This window comes from Halichoerus grypus, chromosome 9 (genome assembly GCF_964656455.1).
Source record: "Halichoerus grypus chromosome 9, mHalGry1.hap1.1, whole genome shotgun sequence".
Classification (NCBI taxonomy): Eukaryota; Metazoa; Chordata; class Mammalia; order Carnivora; family Phocidae; genus Halichoerus; species Halichoerus grypus.
The window spans coordinates 111,660,290-111,673,678 of record NC_135720.1 but is presented as its reverse complement, the minus strand read 5'-3'; the positions used below and the strand labels follow the sequence as shown (position 1 = coordinate 111,673,678).

The 13,389-nt window shown below is 46.4% G+C and overlaps 1 protein-coding gene and 1 pseudogene across 10 annotated transcripts in view; one reads left to right on the top strand and one right to left on the bottom strand.

Moving 5' to 3' along the window:
• The window catches only part of C9H6orf89 (chromosome 9 C6orf89 homolog), a 44,945-nt gene extending 35,700 nt beyond the window's left edge, over positions 1–9,245 (top strand). For 8 of the 9 annotated variants that reach the window (XM_078055397.1, XM_036097357.2, XM_036097377.2 and 5 more), the window contains 2 exons: positions 289–412; positions 3,295–8,749. In XM_078055397.1, the coding sequence (XP_077911523.1) occupies positions 289–412; positions 3,295–3,389 (219 nt within the window). In that variant the 3' untranslated portion in view covers positions 3,390–8,749. Of the gene's footprint in view, positions 1–288; positions 413–3,294; positions 8,750–8,999 lie in introns of those variants that run through there. The other variant, XR_013441277.1, reaches the window with a different exon arrangement.
• Positions 1–11,146, bottom strand: part of LOC118539033 (small ribosomal subunit protein uS13 pseudogene) — a 69,622-nt pseudogene extending 58,476 nt beyond the window's left edge. Inside the window, exon 1 of the transcript XR_013441278.1 lies at positions 11,135–11,146. The product of XR_013441278.1 is annotated as a small ribosomal subunit protein uS13 pseudogene (transcript). The remainder of the gene's footprint in view (positions 1–11,134) is intronic.
• Between the last annotated feature and the right edge of the window lie 2,243 nt (positions 11,147–13,389).

Below are 13,389 nucleotides of genomic sequence, written 5' to 3'. Positions count from 1 at the left end.
CGCTAAATCACAGTGTCTCTTTAGGAGAACCCACAGAAGAGATCTCAGTACCAGGAGATAGGGACACTGAGTCCCTGGTCTCAGTATCAGGAGATGCCAGGTTTAGGAGAAACTAGTTGGTTTTTGTCCTTTGGGCATAATTGTGAATTGTGTCATTGGTTCTCTTTTCTTTTTCGCTTAGGCTGCTAGAAAAGTCAGAGCCATATATATATTTTTGTATGTTAATCTCCCATGCCACTGGTTTTTATTTTGTTTCCCTTTCCTTCTCCCTTGTTTTTTTTCCTCCAGCTGCATAGGATGCATGACCTGTTTATCGTTGGCAGCGGTGAGGCAGTGTTGCAGCTCGTCCCCCCCGCCCAGTGCCAAAGACACTGCCAGTCGCTGGCGACGCCGCTAGAGCCAGGGGACATTGGTAGGTGGGGCCCCGGGGGCAAGGTCAGCCGCAGGATCTGTGTAGTTTTCAACTCAGAAACGATTGTGAGAATTAAATATTGTCTTCACAAAGTTTCAATTAAGTAGAATCAAAAATAGGCTTCTTTTATGGGCAGAGTCAATATTTATGCTTAGGTGGAACAATATGCTAAGGAGGAAACGTAGCACAGAGAAATGCTTCCTTGTATATACATTTAGAATGCGTGATGTGTCCATCGGTCTTAAAAGCTTCCAGTTAGAAGGCATTATGGGAAATGCTTAGAGCCATCCTTTATTTCTCAGATGAGGAGATTGAGACCCAGAGAGGAGAGGTGACCATCCCAAGTTCCCATCAGCTAGGCAAAGCATTAAGCTTTACGTGTCCACTGCAACAGAGTCAGGCCGGGGAGGTACAGTTCTAGATTCGAGGAAATGCTTTTTCTGCCTGTTTTGCTCATAAAACAGCGCAAGCAGTATGCAAGGGCAACAGCCCCGTGGGGAAGTATTACCTTCCGTGTGGGTCCCACAGCCGGGGGCCCACCCCATAGTCATGACTCACCCTTGGCTCCATGATATCCCAACTGTGGCCTGTTCTGTGCATTATAGTCTAAAAACCTATTCCAAAAAAGCAGGTTTGAATCAACTGCTGTCCATAGCAATCGGTTTGACAGTAGAGTTTTCTTGGCAGAAGCAAATACCAAGTGTTACTATTGCCCTCTGTGTTTCTTCTGCCTCACGAAGCCTAGGGGAAGCCTAGTGCCCGTGACAGAGCCCAGGCTGGTCTTCCCAACTGATTTCTTTTAATTTTACCTCTTCAGAAGACCCTGGTCGCTGGAAACCTTTCCCCTCATTTGGAAGTAGGGTCCGGACTGCAAACTCTGACAAGCTTTAATCCACATTACATAATTTTTTTCAGTTTAGAAATGAAAATAATGCACAAATTAAGCATTAACTGATAGTGGAGCACAGCTGGCCTGGCCCTTGGGAATTACTGCAAAAAGAGGATTTTTGTGTAGAAATTGTTCTGAAGCTATTTTCCTGTAGTGGAGTGACCCTTCCATAAGGCAGGACTGTTGCACGAGTCTGTGTGGCATTTGGGGTTGAGTGTATAGTGATGCTTGAAATAGTTTCTGTCTTCTGTTCTACAAATGCCTGACAGTTCAGACAACTGCAGAAACACCTCAGTTATCCAAAGTTTAGGTTTCTGGATCCCACAGACATCTAGAATGCAAATTATAGAATTAAGGGGAGTAAATGGATGACTGGCAGTGATCAAAGGAGATTTGAGCATCAAAGCCTGGTGGGAATAGTGCAGAAAGTCTTAGATCCAAAGCATGATCACCTGCCGTGCTCTGACTGGCTGGTTTGCTGACCAGAAGGAAAGGAGGCCTGTGGGTGGCAGTGTCTGTGAAAGGCCAGCCACAGGACAGTGATGTGGGGAAGGATGGGGGCCTGACTAGAACAAGAGGAAGAGGGCAGGTCTGGGAGAAGAACGGGGTGGCGGGGTTGGGGAGGACAGCGGGCTCCTGAAGCAGTGGCAGAAACAGAAGCCGTGGCTGTGGCTGCCACAGTTAAAGACGAGGACCAAGAGGATGTCTGCCTTCTTCGGCTCAGGTCATGATCCCGGGGTCCTGGGGTTGAGTCCTACATCGGGCTCCCTGCTCAGCGGGGAGTCTGCTTCTCCCTCTGCCCCTCCCCCGATCGTGCTCTTTCTCTCTCTCTCTCTCTCTCTCTCTCTCAATAAATAAAGTCTTTAAAAATAAATAAATAAAGACAAGGACAGGAAAGCAGACCCTGACAGCAAAGGAGGATAATTCAGGGCTGCTTGTAGGACAGCTGGCAGCTCCAGCACCTCGGGGACCCTTAAGAATCACGCTGTGACAAGCAGGCTCTGTGGTTTTTGACAAAATAACATTGGCCTCTGAAGGCCAAGGGGAAGGGGACAGGGACACAGATCACCAGAAAACCCGTGGTGAGAGGCATTTTCAAGAATGATGTAGGGGTCAGGCCTCGGAGGCTGACGCTGGTGAGCCCACACGTGTGCAGTGATTGAAGAGTCACTGCCCATAGTGACCTTTCTTGAGTCACCAAGTAGAGGTTAAATTCTATTCAGTGCTCTCAGTTTAAAGAAAGGTAAGGTACATCATACTCCAGAGAATTTTCCATCAGGAGATTATTGAAGTGTTCAAGTTTTTAAAGCTTTTACGTTTACGCCACTTGTAATATAGGTCATTGTTTCCTTAACCGTTCCTCAGATCACTGATGACCCTTGGGGATGGGAACAGGAGCCCCTTAGAAAGGCCCTTGGCAAATAGGGCTGTTGGGTCAGTTGATTTTGTGAACTGCCTGTCTTGTCAATATATAGTGCACATTAGTGTACCGAAGGCTCCAGAAGCCTTGGTGGAACCTAGTGTTTCTCAGACTTCCTTGACCACGGAACCCATTTTCCCTGGACTATCTTGCGGGATGCTGCTGTTTGCAGAACACGATTCAGGACATGTTGGTTTGAGCTAATCGGAATGTTCTATAATGAGATGGTATTAGAGATCACATTAGGGGAATTGGATGGGGGCGTCCTACTCCCCCTCGGAACTCGTCCTGTCTTCTTGCTGATAAAGATGACATGGGCCTGAGAATTGATGCCCAGCTCCAGCCTCATCTGGAGCATCCTGCCTTTGTACACCTGTTGAACTGAGTCCTCGTTCCCCAGGCTAGTGGTGGTGATGAGGCGCTTTGGTTCACAGTGGCTCCTGCTGGATGTCAGGTTACACGGAAGCCTGAGAACTGGGGCTGTTTATGCGAGGCAGACCTGCCTTGCTCCTGCCCACAGGTGTGCCCCGTCCCTGACATTCACCTGCTGTCCTGTTGCTCTTTCCCTTCAAGGCTATGCCAGCGCCGCCCACTGGAAGGTCTACGTGATAGCCAGAGGGGTCCAGCCTTTGGTCGTCTGTGATGGAACCACCCTCTCAGAACTATAGGAAGCAAGGACTGTACAGAGGAACAACTTAGAGAGCTGAAGACCAGACTGAAAGGGGAGAAATAAAAACGATGAACCGCTTCCCAAGGCTCCCTAGTTACCTGCCCTGTGCATGCGTGTATGAGCCAGCCGTATGCTGGAGGTCGTGGCCACAGCCTGGCCCTCCCAACTCTTCCAGCCTGTAGCTGCTTGGCCAGGACTTTGCCAGTACCTGCCTGTGAGAGACTGGGCTCTTCCATCTTCCACACCTTTTGGAACCGCAGCCTCAAGGCTGCCCCTCAGGCAGGAAACGGGATTGGTGCCTTCCCTTTCTCGCACAGCCTGATCCCCTCTGCCGGCTCCCTGGCCACAGAGAGGGCAGCCAGCAAGTCCTGACTTCAGAGCCATCCCTTACCAGGTGAGCCTGCTTGTCCTGTCTTCCTGGCCACACCAGCCTGTACTTCTGTGGAAAGCCATGCCTGATTAAAGAAGTCATTGCAGTTTCCCCAGCAGAATGGAATCTAGAAGCCAGTGAAACAGGATTAAATAATCTCATTGCACTCGAGAAAGGCACTGCTTTCCCCAGTGTCCATGACTCGGAGTCTCAGTGATGCCAGCGTGGAGTCTGATTGTAATGGAAATGGTAATTTCTAAGGTAGTACTTCCCTCCATTTGATCAGGGTCTTATGCCCCCCGCTCCCTTCCCTTCTCGCTTGCCTATCTGGATGGTTTCTCAGAAATTAGACTCCCGGTCCCCCCCTCCCTGGCTGGTCCAGAGCCCTTTACTGCTGAGGCAGCACAGTTTCTGTCAACTGGGTTGCATTTACCAAGTGTCTTCAGAGGGGATGAGTTAGAGCGCTGGCCTGGGGAGAGGGTGCCTCCCCGGGTTTGATCTTTAGGGTCCAGCTTTCTGCAGGGAAGATGTTTTACAGCTGTGTCAAGCTGATGTTGTAATGTGGTTGGGGAAGGGACTCCAGACCCAACGTGTTTGCCAGCTGGGTGTGCGACTCTGGGATCTTCTGTCTTAAAATGATTTTTCTCTTTGTACTAGGAAACAAGGTGAGGTATTTTTATTGTTCGTAAAAATATAAAGCTATGTTCTTTCAGTTGGGTGATTCCCTATGCTCATTGTTTTCTCCAAGTGCTTTTAATATGTATTAATCAAATGGTATAAATAAGGATACTTTTCTTCCTCTTTTTTTCTCCCCCTTTATTCGTTTATTGAGGCTGCTAGATACCTGGCCTCTAGTCATGCTGTCACCAAGCTGAAGAAGAAAACCCGACTGTGGCCCCTGGTTCTGAATCTCAGAAATCAGATGAGTACAGGTGTCCGTGGCAGAGTGAATGGACCAGAGGCAGACAGTGGCGAGAGAAGGAGGTGTGACTCCTTGCAGGGTCCTTCCTCTGAGTGCTTGGAGGTGTCCTTGTACCTTATCCCTGGGCCCTCCCTTAGCACATCTCCCGAGCAGGAGCAGCCGTGGGGATCAGCAAGGCACTGAAAGACTTGCTTTGTGAGCCTGTAAAGGACAAGAATGGTTCACAGAACTCAGGGTGGAAATAATCGGCCTCCATGGACTTCAATGAAATTAGGATAAACGGTACCGGAGGGAATTTTTCCTTAAACAAGTCTGCGCGTTGTGTGGGTTAATACAGGAAAAACAAAATTTTTTGTACATATAAAAGTCATGCTGCTGAGCAGTTATGATTTAAGAGGTCTTATTTCAGAGGGATCATTTCAAGGCCAGCTTTGCGCAAGCTTTTCGAGCCTTTGCAGTGTCCTTACCCCTGCTGTGCATGGAGAAGGATTATATGTAAACAAGTTCCTTAGCGTTTTCTTCAGTTGGGCCCTTCGGGTTAACAAAAGAGGGTTTCTTAGAAGGAAAAGAAACTGTTTTGATGATTGAGATTTCTATTTTGTCTTTATGAATTACCCTGTGTTCCTTCCCCATTTCACTCCTGCCCTTCTCACCTTAAATGTTCATAAAATATCCACTTCAGCTCAAAACTGAAACCTGAGAAACCCTTGGCATGTGTTGCTGTTCTGAGGCATCTCCTGGAAAGTCCCCTAAGCCCCTGAGCTGTCTACAGTGCAACAAAAAAATGGTGTGGCCGCAAAGAAACAGATTTTCGTGCATTTCCTAAGCTTAAAATCTATCCTGTTCAGAATTGAAGGTCAATTTCTGTTAAGGGAGAAATTTTCCAAAGAGAGTTTTCAGCTCTTAATTACTGGATACGTAGAAGTAATTTGCCTTCTTGTGAAGGCAATTCTGATAAGCAGAACACAGGAATGGCTTCCCTCAGGAATGGCCTGGATTGGCAGCCCGAGACTTTGTGTGAGGGTGCTGCTCACCCAGCTCTCATGGGAGCAGCAGAAGTCCCTCCGCATGACCCTGTGTGCAAAAGAGGGTCATCAAGATGAGGAGGAAGGGTCGGGGGGCATGGTGGGACTACCTAACCAACCCCCCACCTCCACCATAAGAAGAACAAAATGCTCACAAGTTTTCGAGTGTTTACGAAGAGGTGATGTGGTGGTGACCTCCACACGTGGGTTAGGTTCACTTTTCTTGTAGGCACCCAGAGTAGAGACTTGTATCCCCAGCTCTCTCTGGGGAGAAAGGCTGCTTTGGCACCAGTTTGAAGCATTTATGTCCAGATGCCCTGACGTCAGCAGGGGCCAGGTATTGACAAGACATTACACCTGTTCAGGCAGAACTTATCCTCTCCCCACACTCAATTTTTTTAGGGAAGGGAGGGAGTAAAATATTATGGTTTATGAACATAGAATCTAGGGTCGCCTGGCTGGCTCAATCAGTGGAGCATGCCACTTGATCTCAGGGCTTGTAAGTGTGAGCCCCATGTTGGGTGAAGAGATTACATAACAATAAAATCTTAAAAAACAAATACACAGAATCTACTTATTTTGTGAAGAACAAAACAGTTTAAGAAATGGGCAGATTTGGACTCATTTTCTGAAGGAAAGAATAGTAACATTTGTCCAGTCCATTCTAAGAGGGCCTCAATCTCCGTGATCTCCTTTAATCGTTACTCAGTCCTGTCAAGTAGGTGTTAGATCCTCATTTTACAGGAAACATTTTACAGGGCTTAGAGCAGTTAACTGCAGGTCAGTAGGTAGTTGGTTTTGCAGCACATTGTTTCCCTGCCTCAGCACAGTGTGGTGCCCGAGAGCGAAGCTGTGGGTTTAATTGCCTGGGGCGTGTCTGCACTGGGTCAGGAGGACCTCGGGAGAGGGTCAGCAAGCCAGGAACTCTTCAGGGTTTGTTTTCAAGATTGTTTTGGACAGAAAGGGAACAGGAGAGAATCTAACCAGATGACTTTTATAAAAATCCTTTCACTTTCTCCCTCCCCATTTGAAAGCTCTTTAAGAGTGAGCGTGGCTGGAACACAACTGTGTCCAGCCATTTTCCCATCACACACGTTTCCAGATGTGTGACCAGAAGAGGGACTCTGCCCAGTTCCAGTTGTGGCTCCCTTTAGAGTTTACCTCACTTGTTTGTCAGCTCTCCATTTTCTCGTCCCTTCTTCCCAAATCCAGCATAGACCTCTGTGTAGGAGCAATTTGTTTTTTAAAAACTCTCAGTCTCCTTCGCTGCAGGTAATGGCCTCACTCATTTTAATATAGTCTGGGATGAGAGTTTGCTCCTTAACCAGTGGCTTCCATAATGAGCATTCAAAACCCCAAAGCAAATGTTCACTTCTTACCTAATCCTTGCCCACAGGAGAAGGCCAAGTTGTAGGGGAAAGAGCCAAAGCTGTCTGGTTACATGGAGAGAAGTGATCGTGACTTCTTGAGAATCAGTTCTTAATCAGAGGGGTCCTTTAGGCTTTTGAGCTCTCCTAGTGATCGAGGAGAAACTCCTGAGTTCACGAGTTCACACTCATTAACTTTCAGTGGTGACCCATCACCCACTAAAATTAGAAGAAGGAAAGCAATGTGGGATGTGCTTTAAATGGCGTTTCTCCCCTTTTTTTAAATTTAAATTTTAGTTAACATACAGTGCAATATTGGTTTAAATGGCATTTTAGATTGAGATTCTGTTTGGAGCTATGCATGTTGTACCCAGCGCCGATGGGTGTCTGGGCCAGGAGGCTGGAAGGTGCCAGTGCTTATGGGGATAGCCCTGTAGCAAATGAAAAATGGGAGGCTCTGGGAATACGCTGTGTCGCCATCAGCATCTCCCTGGCCTCCTCAGCCCCAGCCTCCTGATATCTAGTGGCTTCTTCCACAAAAGCATCTCCCAAGAAGACAGACAGGTGCTCCCCTGTTTGCACCACACCCAAGTCGGCCCACCCTTGGACACAGAATGGTTTTATGCGCTGGCCTTTGTGAGAAACCGTCCAGCCAGCTTGTCTCTTGTCCAGGTCCCTTAGTGTCTGGTTTCCCTGCCCTGCATAATTTAAGCATTAGAGCTAAATACATCTGTCATTTTCCTCTCTCCGGAGACTGGGAAATGTCCAGAGCTTTTCAGAAGAGTGGAGAGAAGAAATGTTATGTAACTCCTAGTGGAGGCCTGGAACCGTCCAGACATGGTGGGGCTGGGCTGACCCGGAGACCATTTCCCCTCCACTTAGTGCGTCTGTCAATCGGCAGCATGGATCCAAGCATGAGCCCCAGCTGCAGGCACCTGAGCAGAGAAGGGAAACCAGTCTAGAGTTTCAAACAGAAACTGGGCAGTCAGGCCATCAGCTGTGCCAAGCTTAGTTAACCTCATTTCCTCACAACAGCTCTGTGGGGTAGGTGAGGTCATCCTGTGAAGCCACTTTTACTCAAAGATCAGCCGTGTCCCAGCCTCCAAATTCCAGCTCCTCAGGACACTTTTGGCCCTTTCAGAAACAAACTCTCTCTTATCCACAAGAATTTGTGACAGGATCAGACAGACACATGGCATTCCCAAGAACCCCTAGTCTCATCATGACTGGCAACTTCCCCCCCCCCCCGCCCCGCCAACTTGTTGCCATAGTGTCCCCCTCAGAAACATGTTGGCTGTGGTCTCTCTCCTCCCTCCCTCCTGTGGAAGGGTCAGTAACAGACGCCTAGGCTGGGGGAGCAGACTGGAGGGGCAGAGCTAAGCCAGCAGCTAATGCTCAGCCTCTTCCCCACCCTCGTCAGGGACAGGCATTGGGACAGCTGCCGTGCATCCTCAAGGGAACCAGGGAAGGTTCCAGTAGGCCGAGGGAGGCAGACACCTGTCCCAACCACGCATGCTCCAGATGGTGTGCGCTGTTCTAATACATGTTCGGTGCAGAATGTTGATGGTAACTTAATGTACTGCAAACTTGTAAAGACTTCCGCCATGTAAAGAATGTATGTAAATGAAAGTTTTTACTTTTGCAATTAAAAGTGTGTATGATGGTTGATAAGAACTTTGCTATACTTGGTGTCATTCTTAAATTTCCAGATTTCTCTTCCCCCATAACTCAGGAGACCTCTAACCACATCGTACTCATTAGGCAGCCCTGAGGGGCCTTCGGGGGCCTCCCGGTCACCTGTCCCCACTGGCCCTGTCTTCTCTCACATTCTCTCCCAGCTTTCCTAGATTCCTCTTTTCTCCCCATCCCTGCACTTTGCCTAGAAATCAGATGAGACCCTGGTTGCCTTTTTCTGTCTCCCCAGCTGGCTGCACATTGTCCAGATGCCATCACGGTGTCACCTCCCCTGTGGATGTCCTCGGTTCTCCTGGGAGGTCAGCCAGGCCCCTTACTGGCCCACGGGAGCTAGCTGCCACTGATCAGGGCCACACTCGGCACTCAGTTAACCCAGTGCAGGTTTGAGTTAAGTCATTTTGCTGTGTTCATATTTTTTTTTGTAATTTCTTTTTTATCTACACACAAGTTTTATATAAATGTATAAATAGAACTATTTCTTGGGGCGTCTGGGTGGCGCAGTCAATTGAGTGTCCGAGTCTTGGTTTCGGCTCAGGTCTGATCTCCGGGTCGTGGGATTGAGCCCCACGTCAGACTTCACGCTCAGTACAGAGTCTACTTGAAATCTTCTCTCCCTCTGCCCCTCCCACTCATGCTCTCTCTCTCTGTCTCTTTCTCTCTAAAATAAATAAATCTTAAAAAAAAAAAACCCTATTTCTTACATGCTGCTTAGTGTCCTGTCTTACTTTCCTGCGTTTCTTGTTGCAGACTTTTCCCTCTTCCACATTGCTTACTCCCTTCCTGTGTGTCTTTCCACTGTCTCCTCCATGCTCTCTAATCATAATCATAAATCAAGATTTTTGTCATTGCTTTATCAAAAATGCTGTCATATTACAGGCACTCATTTGTTGCTTTGCTTACTCAGTATGTCCCAGAGTTTTCTTCAAGTCAGCTGGTATAGCTCTAATCCTTTTTAATGGCTGATATTCCATGGTGTGGATATGCCATTTATTTCACTGTTCTCTTATTGAGGCTAAGTCACATCCTGCTCAATGATTATTGGATTATTAGTCAAGAAGTTCGGAGTTAGTTTTAAAAATACTTGTTTTGGGACACCTGGGTGGCTCAGTCAGTTAAGCGTCTGCCTTCTGCTCAGGTCATGATCCCAGGGTCATGGGATCAAGTCCCACGTCGGGCTCCCTGCTCAGTGGGGAGTCTGCTTCTCCCTCTGCCTGTCCCTCCCCCTGCTTGTGTTCGTTCTCTCTTTCTCTCTCTGAAAAATCTTGTAAATAAAAATAAAAATACTTGTTTTTACAAAATGTATATTCATCCTTTGCTCCAGCTAATATGTGTTCTTCAAAAATTCAAAAATCATCCCATTCCATGGTGCTATTCACTTACCTTTTTGAAAGCTGGAGTTCAACAAGAAAAAAGGGAGGAGGGCTTGATTCCATGTGAAAAGGTGGCAAAATCACTAGTTTTCAGTCCCCTTCTCTCTCTGTAGCACTTGGCTTCTGTGAGACTCACTATTCCCTTCCTGAAACTCCTCTTTTCCACTTCTGTCTCCTTTGTAGTATTTTCTTCTGCCTGTCTCCAAAACATTGGTCTCCCCTACCCGTCCTGCCTTGGGCTCTCCTCTTTTCTCTCTCCCTGGGAGAAACACTCTCCCTGCAAGATCTCAGTCCTGTGTTGTCGTCTCCACCCGGGGCCAAGTCACCTCCAACCTATGCACACAGCCCACACTTCTCGCCTGAGCCCTAGTTTGTACACGCGAGTGTCACGAGCTCATTCCACCCGTTCTCTCCAGAAGCACCTCTAGTTCCTGCCATGACTGTGGCAGCCTCGGAGGGCTCCTGTCTTTTCTCTCAGCCTCTGCTGATCAGGACCAAACTCTGGAGAGTTCTGCCTCCTTGTTGCATATCCAGCCCCACCACCACTGTCTCAGGTTAGAACCTCACAGTTCCACTCCTGTCTCGACTCTGCCAGTAGTTGCTTGTTTCCCAAGCACACCCCACCCTCTCCATTCACCATCCACAGAGCTGCCACAGTGCCCTTGTTAAGGTACGTGCCCCCTTCCTTGCTCAGCACTCCTCAATGACTCCATTACCCACAGGACACGTGCTGGTCATCCCTTCCAGCCTCATTCCACTCCTCCTTCACTGTGCCTCACTTCTACTGAACCATCTCTAATTCCTAGAAACATCTAGGCTGGTTTTTCTTCTTTTTAACCACAAAACTTTATTTTTTTAGAGCACTTTTAGGTTCACAGCAAAATTGAGCAGAAAGAGTTCCTATACACCCTCTGTCTGGCCCCGTACCCCCACCCCACCAACACAACCTCCCCCACTACCGGCCAGAATGGTACATTTGTTAGAATCGATGAACCTACGTTGATACATCTTTGTCACCCAAAGTCCATAGTTTACATTAGGGTTCTCTTGGTGTTATACATTCTATGGGTTTGGACAAATGTATAATTACATTCATCCATCACTACAGTATCACACAGAATAGTTTCATTGCCAGAGGATTTCAAAATCCTCTAGGCTCTGCCTATTCATTGCTCCCTCCCTGCTAACCCCTGGCAACCACTGGTTTTTTGCTGTCTCCATAGTTTTGCCTTCGCCAGGATGTCAGATAGTTGGATTTATATGGTACGTAGCCTTTCCAAATTGGTTTCTTTCACTTAGTAATATGCATTTAAGGTTCCTCCATGTCTTTTCATGACTTGATAGCTCACTTCTTTTTAGTGCTGAACGATTATCCATTGTCTGGATATACCACAGTTTATCCATTCACCTACTGAAGGACATCTCAGTTGCTTCCAAGATTTGGCAATTATGAATAAAGCTGCTGTAAACATCTGTGTGCATCTTTTCACATGGACATAGTTTTCAATTCTGTTGGCTAAATATCCAAAGAAGCATGACTGATGGATCATATGGTAAGAGTAATGTTTAGTTTTATAGGAAACTGCCAAATTTTCCAAAATGGCTGTACCATTTTGTATTCCCACCAGTAATGAATGAGAGTTCCTGTTACACCATACTCTCACCAGCCTTTGGGATTGTCAGTGTTCTAGATTTGGGCCTTTCTAATAGTTGTGTAGTGAAATCTCATTGTTGCCTTAATTTACGATTCCCTGTGACATGATGTTGAACATTGTTTCATATGTTTACTTGCCATCTGTGTAGCTTCTTCGCTGAGGTGCCATTCAGGTCTTTGGCCCACCTTGTAATTAGGTTGTTCGTTTTCTTATTGTTGAGTTTTAAAGAGTTCTTTGTGTATTTTGGATAACAGCCATTCGTTCATTCATTCATTCATGTAGGCTCTATGCCCAGAGTGGAGCCCAATGCAGGGCTTGAACTCACGACCCTGAGATCAAGACCCGAGCTGATATCAAGAGTCAGATGTTTAACCAACTGAGCCACCCAGGCGCCCCCAGATGTATCTTTTAGAAACAGTTTCTCCCACTCAGTGGTTTGTCTGCATTCTCTCGACATTGCCTCTCGGTACTACAGAAGTTTTACATTTTAGTAAAGTCCCGCTTCTCAGTTGTGTCTTTCATGGATCATGCCTCTAGCATTGTACACAGAGTCCTCACCATACCCTAGGTCATCTAGATTTTCTTGCATGTTATCTTCTAGGAGATGTATAGTTCTGTGTTTTACATTTAGGTAGGATCTGATTTTTATGAAGGGTGTAAGGTCTGTGTCTAGATTCCTTTTTTTTTTTTTGCATGTGGATGTCCAGTTATTTCAACACCATTTTTTGAGAAAATTATCCTCACTTTATTGTATTGTCTTTGCTCCTTTGTCAAAGACCGGCTGCCTGTATTCATATGGGTCTGTTTCTCACCTCTCTATTGATTCTGTTGGTCGTTTGTCTTAGTCTTTTGCCAATACTGCACTGTTTTGATTACTGAAGCTTTATACTGAGTCTTGAAGTTGGATGGTATCAGTTTTCGACTTTGTTCTTCTCCTTCAATATTGTGTTGGTGATTCTGGATCCTTTGCCTCTCCATATAAACTTTAGAATCAGGGGCACCTGGCGGGCTCAGTCGGCAAAGCATGCAACTCTTGATCTTGGGGTTGTGGGTTCGAGCCCCACGCTGGGTGTAGAGATTACTTTTAAAAAAGTCTTAACAAAAGAAAACTTTAGAATCAATTTGCCTATATCCACAAAATAACTTGCTGAAATTCTGGTTGGGGTTGTGTGGAATCTGTAGATCAAGTTGCATCCAGGTTGCTGTTAGTTCGAAGTTGTAATTCCTATCCCATGATACTATTTGTGAACTTCGATATGTCCTTTCTTTTGCTCAGTTTGAATTCCAGCTTATTAATAAGTGCACATTCCTCCAACATGACACATGTCCTTTAGGCTTTCTTATTAAGTCCAACTGACAAGCCTCCAGACACCATGTTGAAGACATATTTCACACTTATTTTTTCCAGAATAATGACTTTATTATTTTTGTCAAAGTGATACATTCTTCTTACAAAGAATTGAAGATAATTCATGTGATCTTATGAAAATCTCCACCCAGGGATAATTAATAACATTAGATGAACAGTATATGAGGCATCCCTAGGATGCTTCTAGCTAGGTGAGATAGAAATGCTTTTATTAAAATGGAAGTA